The following is a 15,347-nucleotide window of genomic DNA, read 5'->3' as shown; positions in this document are numbered from 1 at the left end:
GGCCAATGAAAAAGCTTCCTTATTGCAAGCATATAAATACCCCTGTGTGAAAAATAAAAATTGGCAGCTTGATCAGAATCCTTGTCTTGCTGTTATTTTTCGTGTCTCTTGTCCCTTCATTCCTTCTCTCTTAAGTTCATTGCCCTCGTTGAAGTCCTGTGGGTCGGGACAAGTACCTGTTTAGCATGGGGCCCAAGTTCAAACACCAGTACAGAGAGAGGAATTGGTGTGGTGGTACCTGCCTGTTATCTCAGCACTTAGGAAGCTAAATGAGAACACACTAGATCTTTTACTCTATGTTGTATAGAACACAGCTGTCTTTTTTTTTTTTTTTTTTGGTCATGGGTCTTGAACTTGGCCTGGGCGCTATCCCTCAGCTCTTCAGCTCAAGGCTAGTGCTCTACCACTGGAACCACAGCACCACTTCTGGTTTTCTGGTGGTTAATTGGAGAGGAGTTTCACAGAGGTTCTTGCTGAGGCTGGCTTTGAACCATGATCCTCAGATCTCAGCCTCCTGAATAGCTAGGATTACAGGTGTGAGCTACTGGTGCCCAGCTGCTTTAGTTATTTTGGTTTGGGCCATGATTCCTCCTATTGCATAGTTGCAATAACACGTTATGTGTGTCACCATATCCAAGCTTTTATTGATTAAGATCAAATTTCACAAAGGAAGAAAACGAAAAAAGAGATGGGGTTGTAGGAATTCATTGCTCAGGCTGGCTGGGAACCGCTTCCTAAGTATCTCGGATTTCAAGAGTAAGCCACAATATTCATTACAGATTTTTTTTTTTTTTCTCTCAGTACTGGGGCTTGAACTCAGCATATTGAGCTCTGGCTCAGCTTTTTGGTTCAAGGCTAGCACTCTACCATCTTGAGCCATAGCGTCACTTCCAGTTTTCTGGTGGTTCATTGGAGATAAGAGTCTCGTGGACCTTTCTACCTGTGCTGGCTTTGAACCGTGATCCTCTGATCTCGGCCTCCTGAGTAGCTGGGATTCCAGGCGTGACCACCGGCGCCCAGCTGGAGGACTCATTTTAAAAGAACGTTTGGCTTCTGCGTGCAGACCAGACTGGAGTCCGGGGAAAGTCACCGAAACCCGGAACTTCAGTATCCACATCTGCAGAATGGCAAGACCACCCCAGGCCCGGGCTGGAACGCACAGGTCGGCCCCGGGGGTCGCGGCAGGAGGACTGCGAGGTCCGCGAGCAGGCCCGAGCTCGGGCCCGACACAGCTGCCGACCGCCCAGGCAGCCGCGGGGCGGCGCCGCGGGCAAGGCCTGTTCCCACAGGTCCCGGTCCCACCACCGCAGGTCAGCTCGGCGCTCAGCAGCTTTGGCCTGGCGTAAGCGGCAGGAGGCGTAGCCACTGCGTAGGGCGTGGCCGGAGCGCTGGCCCGAGAAACTCCCCAGGCGACGGGGCGTGGCCTTTCCGAGGCGGGGCCTGTGGGTGGGCGTGGCCATGACGGCGGGCGGGGCGTCGTCATCGCCGGGAGGCCGGCGCTGATGGCGGCGGCGCGGAGCGTCTGAGCGGGCGGGGGCCATGACCACCGCCCGGCCCCAGTTCAGCATCGATGACGCCTTCGAGCTGACCCTGGAGGACACGGGGCCCGGGCCGGAGTCCAGCGGGGTCTCCCGCTTTGGGCCGCTGCACTTCGAGCGCCGGCCCCGGTTCGAAGTGGCTGACGAAGACAAGCCGTCCGGACTGCGCTACCAGGTGAACGGCCCGCCCCCCAGTGCCGGACCGGGCGGGACTGCAGGCCGGGTCCTGGAGAACCCCGCTTAGAATCTGTGTGGGGGCCCGAGCGGAGCGGGAGACTGCCCCCTGGCCGTGTCCCCGGCTCCGGGGCCCTGCCTGTACGCTTCCAGTTCCGATTTGTGTCCCCAGCCTTCACCAAGAGCGGGGACCTCGGACCAGCTAACCCCTCAGGGAGCACACAGAGTCCTAACCCATCCTGGAGATTGACACCCGACTCCCACTGAGTTTGGGGTCCCTACTGAATCCGAAGCGGACCTTGTTCATCCGTGGAGTAACCCCTTTGGCCCAGGCCAGATGATCTAGGGTAACCTGCATCCCCTTGTCTGTTTTAGAGATCCCCATACCATCCCAGAGCTGGGAGGCGCCCCACTCGGAATCCGCCCACCCCTTGACCCCCACGACTAAACTGGAAATACTTTTTCTTCTCCATCAATCCTAGTTTCCTTCCTGGGATTCTTTTCCCAACCTGGAGGAGATTGTGTGCCCCAAATTTGGGAACCCTGGGCTGTCTTGCCCTGCCACCCTAGCTCTCCAGCCTCCGTGGCTGGCTCCTGAAATATCCTGAGAGCTCCATTCGGACTCCCTAACTTGCTCCTGGGACCTCTGCTAGCTCCTGGTCCCTACAACTCCCAGCATCCACCCACATCCTACCTAGGTTTCGGTGTCTGTGAATCATCAAACTTGTTCTGCTGGGAGGGTGAAGGGCCAGGATAGCAGCTGCCAGGCCGCCAGACAAACTGCTGTGTGGCTGCTTGGCTCCTCTCTCAAGAGGGGCATGAACAAGGGCCTGAGCTCAGCAACCCGACTGAACCCTGTGTTCTGGAACAGAACCTGGAGAATGATGAGGATGGAGCACAGGCGTCTCCAGAGCCAGATGGGGGAATCAGCACCAGGTTAGGGCCAGGTGGGGACCCACCCTGTACCTTGAACCCCATGCTTCTGGCCCTTGTCCACTGGGACCTGCCCAGTCCCCCACCCACTAAACTCAGCTCTCTCATGTTCTATAAGATTGCTAGATCCACTACTCTGGTAGGGTCTCCTGTCCACCAAGACCACATTACTGCAGTGCACAACATCAACCACCTACCACATCAGGCTTTGTGTGCATAGGTGCCAGTACCAGGTCTTGGACTCATGGCCTTATGCTCTTGTTGGGCCTTCTTGATAACTGCTGGTGCGCAACTACTTGAGCCATATCCCCAGTCTGGCATTTTGCTGATTAACTGGAACTGCAGTCTCCAGACTTTCCTGCCTGGTATGGCCTCAAATCTCCATCCTCCAGGTCTTAGCCTCATGAATAGTTAGGATTACAGATGCGAACCACCAGTATTGAGTCACCAGGCATTTTATCCTATGGGAACCACAGTCTACTCTGATCCCCTGTCTATCCATAGGTTACCTGTCTTGCAGGAACTCTTAGCTCTCATCCCCGTTTTCCCCTACTCAGTCTTGAGGATGCCCCCCACACACACACTTGAACTCATCCCTGCCCCCTCTCGGCACCACGCCTACATTTATCATAATTCCACGCCCCTTCCTTCTCCTTTTGCTCACTGGGCCCCTGTGTCCTGCAGGGATTCTGGGCAAACATCCATCCGCAGCTCCCAGTGGTCCTTTAGCACCATCAGCAACACCACCCAGCGCTCCTACAATGCCTGCTGCAGGTGAGACCCTCTTTGTCCTGAGCCCCAACCTCCAAGTGCCCTCCTTCCCTTCCAGCCAATAGCCCTAGCTCCCCACCCTTTATCTCTTTCACCCTCATCCTGCTCTTCTGCCACCAGCTGGACTCAACACCCTTTGATCCAGAAGAACCGCAGGGTAGTGCTGGCCTCCTTCCTGCTCCTGCTGCTAGGGCTAGGTGAGTGCCTTAAGGACCCAGCCTCTCCTTCCCTCTTCCTACAGCTCCCATATCCCCTTGATACACTGGGCTCCCAGAGTCCAGTCCTCTGAGTTACTTGTCAGGAACCAGGGCCTTGAGAAGGCTCTTGAGAAGGGCAGGCCCAGGATTCGGATCACCAGCCAGGAAATCACAGACTGAAAATGGAACCTGGGTCGATGCTCCAAACATCTGTTGACTTTGACTACTCCTCTTCCTCCTCCTGCTCCTCTTTCTCTCCTCCTCCTCCCCCTCCTTCTCCTCTGCTATTTATTTTGTGTTGACATTGGGCAGGCTTATTTTCCCACCATACAGAGGTCACACAGCAAAGGAGAGACAGAATCCAAAAGCTGGGTGTGAGGGCAGGTGTTCCCATGGCAAGGATGCTGAGTGCCAGCCACTCCATCCAGGGGCTCCTGTCACTTTTTTTGTAGATACTGTACAGAGGGGTTACAGTTACAGGAGTATCACTTCTTCTTCTTTGGAGTCTAAGAGCCAATCAAGATCTCGTATCACTTTCTCTTCTTTGGAGTCTAAGAGCCAATCAGGATCTCATTCCATTCCCATTGCTCAAATGAGGAAACCGAGGCCCTGAGCAGGTACATCTCACTGCTAGATGTTTCTGACTCCCAAGCTCCTCATTCTGAGGGGCTGAGTCAGGAGTCCCTAAAGAGGGACCAGTTATGGCTGCCTGCCCCCTCCCCACTCCAGGGAGGTCAAAGTCTCTTCCAAGCCCAATAGCCTGAGCAGAAGAAGAAGCTGTGGTGCCAGTCATTATGGCCCTGTCTGCTGGTGAGACAAGCATCTCTAGCAGCCTGGCAGCATAGACTTAGGCCAGTGAAGGGTCTTGCTTGAGTCTGGAAGCAGACAAGCAGGAATAAACCCACATGTGGGACCCACCAAGGTCTCATAAAGGATTCGCAGGGAATTAGGAAAAGATGGCTCCTCTGGGAGGGCAGAGCCTGCAGCCATAAGCAAGAGGGCAGGGAGGGAGTTTGTGCCCCTTTTTGAGGTGCTCTCAGCAGTACAGGAAACAGAAGGCAGCACACTGTGGCCCAGACTGTATTGTTCACGCAAAACTTGCCCCATTGCCCCTCCAACTAGGACTCTGGATCTGAAAAAGTAGATCCAGCCATAACCTGTCCATCTTGTCTATCACCCATTGTCAGCCAAAGTCAACATCCCTGCCAGGGGCCACAGTCCCTACCGGAGTCCTCCAGCTGGGCTCTTGGGCAGTCTTGCCCAAGGTTGGCAGCTCTCGGCCAGACTTAGCGTTTGTAATGCTGTTCCCTCAGCCTGGAATTCTTTCTCTGCCTGAACAATGCCCACAGCAAACCTTCTACAGCCAGTTTTCACCTTCCAACTGCAGCCGTGGGCAGGTGACTTCCCTTTGTGTCCCATTCCACCAGAGTGACATGGCAGTGATGGAACTCATCTAGCCAGTGTCTGGAGCACCTCGGAAGTGCTCCATACATGAACTGCTGCTATTTCTTTCTTTATGGGGGGGAGGGGGGTGATCAGTCATGGGGCTGGAACTCGGGGCCTATGCACTGTCTCTGAGCTCTTTTGCCCTACTACTTTGAGCCACAGCAACCACTTCTGGTTTTCTGGTGGCTAATTGGACTCTCATGGACTTTCCTGCCCCAGCTGGCTTTAAACAGTGATTCTCAGATCTCAACCTCCTGAGTAGCTAGGATTATAGTCCTCATGAGCCACCAGTGCCCAGCAAAGTAAGATGATATCTATCTATCGATCTATCTGTAGATAGATCTATAGATTATAGATATACTATAGATACAGATATAGATATCTACAGATACACCTATAGATATAGATATAGCTATAGATATCTATATATCTGTAGATAAACTATATGTTTAGAGATAGATCACCTTTTTTTTGTCCGTCATGAGGCTTACACTCAGCTGAGCTCTTTTTGCTCAAGGCTATTGCTCTGCCACTTTGAGCCACAGTGCCCCTTCCAACTGCTGCAATTTCACCTCTGCTCAGCTTAGCTGTCACTGCCTCCAGGACTGCTCTCCCTGGTCCCCCAGGCTGGCACAGGGCTACTGCTCTAGGCTTCCACACAGCTCTGTTCTCACCCCCACCCTCCCTGGGTTGTAGCTTGTGTTTGTGTGTAAGTCTGTGTGTGCTGGTTCTAGGGTTTGAACTCAGAACCTGGGAGCTATTCCTGGGCTTTTGTGCACAAGGCTCGTCGAGCTCTACCACTTGAGCCACAGCTCCACTTATGACTTTCCAAATAATTGGAAATAAGCCTGCCTGGGCAGGCATTAGCTTTGAACTGCAGTCCTCAGATCTCAGCTTTCTGAGTAGGTTTACAGACTGGGCCACTGGCACCTAGTTTAGGTTGTAGTTTTAGGGGGAGCCCTGGTTCCGTTGGTTTTGGGTGTACTGGAGTTTGAAACCAGGGCCTTGTGCTTTTCTAGACAGACACTCCACCACTCGGGCTGCACAGCAAGCCCGCTTTCAGGTTCTTGTTGGTCCCTCCATTAAGGAAGGGCCAAGATGGCAGGGCCCTTCTCTTTCACCCGGCTTTGTGGGCACCGGGCATGCAGGAAGTATTAAGTATTTGTTAAATGACTGAAAGGCCACACCAAGGAGCAGATAAAGATCTCCCATTTCACAGACGTTTTCCAGGGCCCACCAAGTGCCCAGCTCTGAAAGCAGCTGAGTGAGCTTCCTGGGGAGGGTCTCCGCCTGGCATCCAGGTTAGGTGGGGACCGCCACCCCGGGACCCTAGCCTGGCTGGGGGTCGGTGGGGGGGCGGGAGGCTCCGCCCTCACCTCCCCGGGCCCGTCTGTGTGCAGTGCTCATCTTGGTCGGCGTGGGACTGGAGGTGGCCCCCTCTCCAGGTGAGCGCCCCTCCTTGTGCCCAGGGGCCCTGGGCAAGCCTCCCCCCCTCCCAGCAGGACTCAGCCCTATTTTCGGCGGAGGAGGCTTGGCCAGGCAGTCAGCGCCCATCTTCCTCCGCAGGTGTCTCCAGCGCCATCTTCTTCGTGCCGGGCTTCCTGCTGCTGGTCCCGGGAGGTGAGCGTGGCCCGGCCCGGGCGGGGCGGGGCGGGGCGGGGCGGGGCCGGGCGCGGAGGGGCGGGGCCGGGGCCTCGCGCTGACAGCCCCGCCCCGCAGTGTACCACGTGATCTTCATCTACTGCGCGGTCCAGGGCCGCCGGGGCTTCCACTTCTTCTACCTGCCCTACTTCGACAAGTGAGCCGCCGGGGGACCTTCGGACACCTGTGGCCAGGGCCCTGAGCCGCGGCCTCGCGTGGACGGGGCGGGTGCTCCACCGACCGGCGCCCCGCTCCCTCCCCTCATCTCAGGGGAAGAGGCCCTCAGGACCCTGGCGGAGTTGGCTCAGAAGTTTGGGGCTTGCCAGCCCGGCCTTGGGAACGTTGCCCCTCGCCTGTCCAATCCTTAACTTATGCCTGGGCCCACAGGCTGCAGGGTTGGTGGTATTTTGTGCTAATAAAAAGGTAATGAGCCCAGAAAGGGATGTTTGTGCCTTCCTGCCTGACTACAACTTTTTCCCACAAGGCTGAGAAAAGGCCCCACCCCGGGGCTGACCAGCCTTGGAGACCATCGATCGCCCATTATATGCACAACAATCTTGGGGCTCAGAGATTTGCCCAAGGACACTAATATTGAGGGCCAGACCTGGGTCTGGAAGAAGTGTCCTAGCTTCTCTGCCCCAACTCTCAGCAGACTCAGCCAGAGCCCGTTCTAGGAACCCTGGCCCAGAGACTCAGAGATGACGCAGGATTGGGGCCTGGAGGCTGGTATTCTGGATCCCGCCTGGCTCTGGGGCCCTGGGCTGCCACAGCCGGCTGCAAATGTGGGCCATGTGAAGGCAGCGGCCCCGCCCCTCCTTCCATGCCCTACTTCCCAAGCAGAGTTTGGGAGAACTAGGGGACAGAGGATGTGGGAAGCAGGCCTCGTGACTGGAGCCTTAGGAACTAAAGACTATTTGACCCACAAGGCATTTAGAAAGACCATCTCAAAAAAAAAAAAAAAAATCAGGACTTTGGAAAATCAGAACATCTTGGAATCTTGGGGACTGACACACAATCTCTGAGAAGACTGAAATCTGAGCTCATAATAGCTCCTATTTGCCAAGCTCTTAGGGCTAAGGCACCAGACCGCTGTTGAGCACCAGACCTGGGTCAGGTCGTGAAGTCCTCACTGCCGCCACCCCCGTTTTACAGAGGAGAGCTGACCCACCCAAGTCCCACCTGCAGATTGCTCACACTCAGAACCATAACCGAGGGGTTCCAGCACCAGACCAGGTCTTTTCCATGACTCTGGGGGAAAGCAAGGAGGGGGAAACCAAGCTGTCAAAGGTCCCACTGAATGAGGAGTCTGTACTTCTGACTAAAATGTCAGCACCCTTAAAAGAGGACTCTCCCCCTGCAAGTCCACAGCACTAGAACACTGAGCACCATGGTGTCTTGTGCTGTTGTTTATTTCTCTCTCTCTTTTTTTTTTTTTTTTTGTCAGTTGTGGGGCTTGAGCGCTGTCCCTGCACTCTTCAGCTCAAGGCTAGCACTCTACCACTTGAGCCACAGTGCCACTTCCAGTTTTCTGGTGGTTTATTGGAGATAAGAGTCTCACAGACTTTGCTGCCTGGGCTGGCTTTGAACCGAGATCCTCAGATCTCAGCCTCCTGAGTAGTTAGGATTACAGGCGTGAGCCACTGGCACCTGGCGAAAGTCATGATTTTTTTTGTTGCCAGTCCTGGGGCTTGAACTCAGGGCCTGGGCACTGTTCCTGAGCTTCTTTTTTGCTCAAGGCTAGCGCTGTACCACAGCGCCACTCTTGGCTTTTTCTGTGCACGTGGTACTGAGGAATGGAACCTCGGGCTTCATGCATGCTAGGCAGGCACTCTACCACTGAGCCACCTTCCCAGCCCTTGTGCTATTGCTGAGTGGACAGATGCCCCCACCCCTGCTGCTACACCCTGGCCTGCCCAGCCCTGCTTCCCTCACACCACCATCAAAACACTTAGGGGGCCCCCTTTGATGCAGGAACTCCTTAACCGCCCCCTGTGACAAGGAATGAAGGGTTTACAATACTTTTATTAGGTAAAATAAAAACTAGAAGAGTGAAACAAAAAGATACACCAAATCCAAGTACACATTATATTCCTTTCAATAAATATGATCAGAACAAACACCAAAAATGGAAACATTACCAAAATGGTTCATTAAGAAATGAGCAATAAGCCGGGTGCCGGTGGCTCACGCCTGTAATCCTAGCTACTCAGGAGGTTGAGATCTGAGGATACAGTTCAAAGCCAGCCCAGGCAGGAAAGTCCATGAGACTTATCTCCAATAACCACCAGAAAACCAGAAGTAGCACTGTAGCTCAAGTGGTGGAGCACTAACCTGAGCTGAAGAGCTCAGGGACAGAGCTCAGGCCCAGAGTTCAAGCCCATGACCGACAAAAAAGAAAAAAGAAAAAAAATGAGTTAAGTGAGTAATAGGGCTGGGAATGTGACTTAGTGGTAGAGTGCTTGCCTCACATGCATGAAGCACTGGGTTTGATTCCTCAGTACCACATACAAAGAGAAAGCCAAAAGAGGTACTGTAGCTCAAGTGGTAGAGTGCTAGCCTTGAGCAAAAAGAAACTCCAGGACACTGCCCAGGCCCTGAGTTCAAGCCCCAAGACTACCAAAAAGAAAAAAAGACGAAAAAAAGAAAAAAGCTAGGTTCTGGTACATGCTAAACAAGCAGTTTACCCCTGAGGTACATTCCCAATCCAGAGTCTGGCTTTTGCTTGTGTGTTTATCTAATCTAGATCACACTGACAGCAACATTTCTCAGAAAATGATGGAGACCCTAGACTCCAAATAAATACCATATGTCTCCTTAGCCTGAAGACGTATAATTAGGAGCACGCAGATTTCCTTAGTGAATTGTAACTCAATTCACCTTGATCCTTAGTCCATTGTGGGCCACTATTTCTGCACTAACACAGCTTTCCTTAAATTTTCTAAGAAGTCTGCTCTCAGCCATCACTTTCAGCCTCTAGTTGTCATTGCATTCTGAGTGTGTCTCCTGTATCCTGGACTCAGCAATAGGGAAGAATCTACATATCTGCTCTTCTGTTTATTGATTAACTTTAGACTTCATTATAAGGGTTGCCATTAATATAACAGTTAGAATGTTTCATTCAACAGTCAAATCAACAGAGGAAGGTGGGCAGGGAGTACGATTCAACTGGTATAGTGCTTGCTTAAGTGCAGTGCCCTGAGTTCAACCCCCAATATTGGGGGAGCAGAGGGAGAACACCTGGAGGAAAGTGGGGAAAAGGAGAATTCCTAACTGAATTAGTGCAAGTCTGGGAAAGAAAAAAAAAGCAAAGAGAAACTGCATAGAAAACATTAAAACAGAAGGTAAAAACACTGGTTCACATCTATAATCTTAGCTACTCAGGAGCTGAGATTGGAGGATGGAGGTTTGAGACCAGTGTGGGCAAAAAAGGACACAAAATTCTATCTCTAATAACCAGCAAAAAATGAGGTTTGAGATATGGCTCAAGTGGTAGATTGCCAGTCATGAGTAAGCAAGCGAAGTGGAAAGCACAAGGCACTGAGTCAAAGAAAGAAAGGTGAGAGAGAAGGAGAGAGAGAGAAAGAGAGAGGAAGGAAGGAAGGAAGGAACTGTCCTTTTGCCAGGCGTTGGTGACTCACACCTGTAATCTTAGCTACTCAGGAGGCTGAGATCTGAGGATCACAGTTCAAAGCTAGCCCAGGCAGGAAAGTTTGTGAGACTCTTATCTCCAATTAACCACCAGAAAACCAGAAGTGGTGCTGTGGCTCAAGTGGTGAGCGCTTGCCTTTAGCTGAAGAGCTCAGGGACAGTACCCAGGCCCATAGTTCAAGCCCCATGATGGACAAAAAACAAAACAAAACAACAAAACTGTCCTTTTGGCTGGGCACAGGTAGCTCATGCCTGTAATCCTAGCTACTCAGGAGGCTAAGACCTGAGGATTGCAGTTCAAAGTCAGCCCAGGCAGGAAAGTCTATGAGACTCTGATCTCCAATTAACCAGCAAAAAGCCAGAAATAGAGCTGTAGTTCAAAGTGGTAGAGCAATAGCCTTGAACACAAAAGCTCAGGGACAGTACTCAGCTCTTTAAGTACATGCCCCAGAACAGGCACCAAAAATAAAAAATAAGCCAGGTGCCAGTGGCTCACACCTATAATCCTAGCTACTCAGGAGGCTGAGATCTGAAGATCATGGTTCGAAGCCAGCCCAGTCAGGAAAGTCTGTGAGACTCTTATCTCCAATAAACCACCAGAAAACCGGAAGTGGCTCAGTGGCTCAAGTGGTATAATGCTAGCCTTGAGCAAAAGAGCTGAGGGACAGCATTCCTGCCGAGTTCAAGCCCCAAGACCAACAAAAAAAATAAAAACAAATAAATAAATAAATGAAGTCAGTCTCAGTTCCAAGACAAATTGGATTTGTAGCAGATACCAAAAATTAACAACATTTGAATGGGGATATAAGCTTACTTCCCAAGAAAAAAATCTATGGGTAGAGTCTATCTGTCTGCATTTTTGAGCCCCAGGAACCCCCTATGTTCCTAGGATGCAGAAGGATTCGAGTGGCAGCTGGGGGAGGGAGTGGGGATGGGGAAGGTTGGGGGAGGGGGGGACTTTCCCAGGCTGACTATCCGCCAGTGCTGTCAAAAGTAAGAAGCAGCTAGCGTGGCTGGGTCTCCTTGAGCAGGTCCTGCTGGTGTCTGAGTCTCAGGAGATCTGGCTCTTGCTGCCAGCACCTCAGCGAGCAGACAACATCATCACAAACTCTGAGGGGGGTGGGGGAAGGAGAGAGAAAGAGAAGACAAGAGCTCAGGGTCATCTAGGTCAAGAATCCCAGGCAATGCTCGACCTGGTGCTGGGGAGCTGGGGCCGGGGCTGGCGGGCAGCGGCTCACCGTCAAAGTCTATGGTGCCATCCCCGTTAAGGTCCATGTCTCGGAGCATCTCATCCAGCTCAGTCCCCTGCAGCGGCTCCCCGAGAAGAGCTGGTGCTGCCTCCCGCAGCTCTGCCACTGTGATCCGTCCATCTCTGTCCCTGTCAAACTAGCGTCCAGGCAGGGATCAGCCCCCCCTGGCTGCCTCTGGGAGTGAGATGCTGCCCACTTACCCCACTGGCTCACTTGGCCCCAACTTTTCTTATTGTCTCATTCCAAGACAGCTCTCCTGCTCCGGGCAGTCTCCCTCTATGGTGCCTTCAGCTAGACAGACCATGTCTGCCTGTTCCTGGGCCCTAGTCTTGCCCCGCTGGGCTCTGGACTTCCCGAAGGCTGAGGCCTTTACACTCCCAGAAAGGATGCTGGTCAGAGCTGGCATCTGTGGCTTATTTTTATAATCCAAGCTACTTGGGAGGCTCAGTTCTGAAGATCAAGGTTCAAAGCCAGCCCAGGCAGGAAAAGTCTTATCTCCAATTAAGCACCCAAAAAGCTGGAAGTAGAGCTGTGGCTCAAGTGGTAGAGCTTCAGCCTTGAGCAAAGAAAGATAAGGGACAGCAGACAGGTCCTGAGTTCCAGACCCAGTCCTGGGGGCTGGGAATGTGTCTTAGTGGTAGACGATTTGCCTAGCATACATGAAGCCCTAGTTTGATTCCTCAGTGCCAGAGTGGCCTTGTGACTCAAGTGGTAGAGTGCTAACCTTGAACAAAAGAAGCCCAGGGACAATGCCCAGGCCGAGTTCAAGCCCCAGGACCGGCAAAAAAGAAACAAAAAGACCTAGCCCCAGCATGCATACGTGCACGTATGCATGCGAGTACACACACACACACACACACACACACACACACACACACACACACACACACAGGGACACACAGGGACACACACAGAGATGCTGCACCCCATGGCTCACCCCAACCACAGTTCCTACCTCTCGGAAAGCGATGCGCAGCTCTCGCACCCCCAACATATGTGCGGTCTCCTCCCGCAGCTTTGGGCCTATCAGCTCCACGAACTCCTCGAAGTCCACAAATCCACCCACTGTGAATCCGAGCAGAATATCACAATCCCACCCACTGGAAAACACCTCTCCCGTCTCCTCCACTCTGTGCCAGGGAAGGCAGAGCCCATCTCCACCCACAAAGGGCTGGGTGGCTGGGGCAGGGCTGCCGCTAGCCTCCGGGAAGCTCCCAAGCCTGTACCTGCAGAGCAGGCAGCCTGGATTCAAATCCTGCTCTGCTGCCCAGCCTTGGAGGCTTACCCACCTCCAGGCCTCTACCTAGGATGGGCTTTGAGGGTAGCGTTCATGGCTGTGGGGTGGTGGGACCCTTCAGAAGCCTCCCCACACACTGAGGCATTTGTTGGCCCCTCAGTTCTAAAGATGCTCCATTCCCACGTCGCACTAATGGCCTTGGGGGAAAGAAGAGAAGTTGGCACTGGATGTGTCGTTCAATTGCAAATTACACATAACTTCTGAAGATTGTAGCAAAGACAAAAATAAACCGACAGACCTCCTGGAATGAAGGGAAGAGGATGAAAGACGTCCAAAAAAAACAGTGAATGTTGGTGGGTGGGGATGGGAGTGCAAAACTGGGAGAGAGGGGGGAAGGGAGAACATCCAAAAAGAAATGTACTCGTAGGGAAGTGGCGCTGTGGCTCAAGCGGTAGAGCGCTCGCCTTGAGCTGAAGAGCACAGGGACAGCGCCCAAGCCCAGAGTTCAAGCCCCACGACTGACAAAAAAAAAAAAAAAAAAAAAGAAAGAAAGAAAGAAAGAAATGTACTCATAGCTGGGTGCCGGTGGCTCACGCCTGTAATCCTAGCTACTCAGGAGGCTGAGATCTGAGGATCTCGGTTCAAAGCCAGCCCGAGCAGGAAAGACTGTGACACTCCTATCTCCAATAAACCACTAGAAAACCGAAAGTGGCGCTGTAGCTCAAGTGGTAGAGTGCTTGCTTTGAGCTGAAGAGCTGTGGGACAGCGCCCAGGCCCAGAGTTCAAGTCCAACGACCGACAAAAAAAAAAAAATGTACTTATTACCTGACGTATGCAACTGTAACTGCTCCATACATCACCTCTAGAATTGCAATAAAACATTTGAAAAATATCTAAAAAGAGAAAACTGGTGAGTGATCAACCCAGTACTCCATCACAAGGGCAGCCAGGGTTCAGTCAAACCAAGCCTCCTGGAGCCTTAGAAGACTGCATTCTTTCCAGGTGACCCCAATTTAGATGTCACCTGGGGATAGGAGCGAAGCAGGGGGAGAGGGAAAGGGAGGGAGCACTAGGTGGCTAGTACCTGCAAAGAGCACGTTATCACCTAGAGGAACCAAGCCAAGGCTGCAGGACTGGCCGGCGGCAGCACAAACGCGTACAGCGGTCATACGGCTCTCCCACCAAGGCCAGATTTTGTTTTTGATTTTGTTTTTAGTCTGTTGTAGAGCTTGAACTCTGGGCCTGGGCACTGTCCCTGAGTTCTTCAGCTCAAGGCAAGCGCTCTACCACTTGAGCCACAGCGCCACTTCTGGTTTTCTGGCGGTTCATTGGAGATAAGAGTCTCATGGACTTCCCTGCCTGGATTGGATTTGAACCACAATCCTCAGATCTCAGCCTCCTGAGTAGCTGGGATGACAGGTGGGAGCCATGGGCTCCCGGCTCCAAGTTGCTTAACTCAAGCCTCATGGGCCTCTCCTGGGCCAACAAGCTGCTATCCTGGCCTGCAGCTCCTCACCAAGAGGAGGAGCCAGAGGCACGGAGACCACTGTGGCCAGCCTGCTCCCAGGGCCCAGCCAGGCATCTCCCACCCCGGCCACCCAGGGGCTCAGCCACTCACTCCGCATCTTCACGTGCTGTGAGACCTCCAGGAGCTCCATCTCCGTGGGCATGTAGCCCAGCGTGCGCATGCAGTCGCCCAGCTCCCGGTAGCTGATGCAGCCATCTTGGTCAGTGTCAAACTCCTCAAAGGCAGCCTGAAGCTCTGCCAGGGAGGCAGGTCAGGCCGGATAACCATAGGCCAGGGTCATCTCCCCCCCACCCCTCCCCGCGCCCTCCCTCCCCAGGCAGCGTGGAGAACCACCCACTCACCATCCAGCTCTTCGGGGCCCAGCTCACGGTCCTGCGGAGGTATGGCACAGTAGATCCCCTAGCTCAGCCACGGCCCACCCCTGGGCAGTCCCACCAGGGCAGGTGAACTCTGAGGGCCCCAGGATCAGAGAACCTTCTTCATCTTTCCGGCACTAGCACGCCTGAAGCCCACCTTGCTTCAAACTTCAGAAGCCACGGCCCATGGCCTGGGCTCCCCAGGGGCTGCAGCTTCCACCCTCCCCCCACCAACCTTGGATGCCAGCCCCGCCCCCCCCCACACACCCCTGACCTTCCCAAAGATTCGGTTGAGCAGAGGCCCATATGTCCTCTGAGCAGCATCCTGTTGGGGGTCAGAACGATGCCGGTGGGACTGGCGACGAGAAGTTGGTCCAGGACATACTGCGGGTGGCCCGTTCCCCTCTCCAGTCTTTGAGACGTTTTTGCTGTTCCCTTTGGTCTCAGAACCCTGGTCAGGGTTCAGCTCCCCAGAACTGCTCTTCCGGGCCCGTCGGAGCCCTCTCTCCCTCCTGCTCCTCGTCCTGGCCAAAGGGGGACCCTCAGAGCCACCAGTCCCAGAAGGTACAACCCCCGTAGGATCTTTCTGGGGACCAGAGGCCTGGGCTGGGCTGGGCCCTGTGGCCAT

The 15,347-nt window shown here is 53.4% G+C and overlaps 2 protein-coding genes across 3 annotated transcripts; one reads left to right on the top strand and one right to left on the bottom strand.

The window, feature by feature from the left end:
* The first annotated feature begins 1,458 nt into the window (after positions 1-1,458).
* On the top strand, positions 1,459-7,139 carry LOC138824371 (transmembrane protein 134). Of its 2 annotated transcripts, XM_070018229.1 has the most exons (7): positions 1,459-1,713; positions 2,584-2,648; positions 3,330-3,419; positions 3,537-3,613; positions 6,460-6,504; positions 6,626-6,679; positions 6,779-7,139. In XM_070018229.1, exons 1-7 carry the CDS (start codon positions 1,540-1,542, stop codon positions 6,859-6,861), a joined length of 588 nt encoding a protein of 195 aa, XP_069874330.1. In that variant the 5' UTR covers positions 1,459-1,539; the 3' UTR covers positions 6,862-7,139. The 2 variants fall into 2 exon arrangements, with proteins under 2 accessions (XP_069874330.1, XP_069874331.1); XM_070018230.1 differs by lacking the exon at positions 6,460-6,504.
* Positions 7,140-11,429: 4,290 nt separating this feature from the next.
* Positions 11,430-15,347, bottom strand: LOC138824197 (calcium-binding protein 4-like). The gene is made up of 6 exons (XM_070017853.1): positions 14,994-15,347; positions 14,705-14,735; positions 14,454-14,597; positions 12,554-12,663; positions 11,587-11,734; positions 11,430-11,458 (listed from the first exon to the last, which is right to left on the bottom strand). Exons 1-6 carry the CDS (start codon positions 15,345-15,347, stop codon positions 11,430-11,432), a joined length of 816 nt encoding a protein of 271 aa, XP_069873954.1.

The sequence above is a fragment of the Dipodomys merriami genome, unplaced genomic scaffold (genome assembly GCF_024711535.1).
Source record: "Dipodomys merriami isolate MVZ:Mamm:240054 unplaced genomic scaffold, mDipMer1.0.p SCAF_128, whole genome shotgun sequence".
NCBI classification, from domain to species: Eukaryota; Metazoa; Chordata; class Mammalia; order Rodentia; family Heteromyidae; genus Dipodomys; species Dipodomys merriami.
The sequence above is the reverse complement of the archived record's forward strand: the minus strand, read 5'-3'. Positions and strand labels throughout refer to the sequence as shown.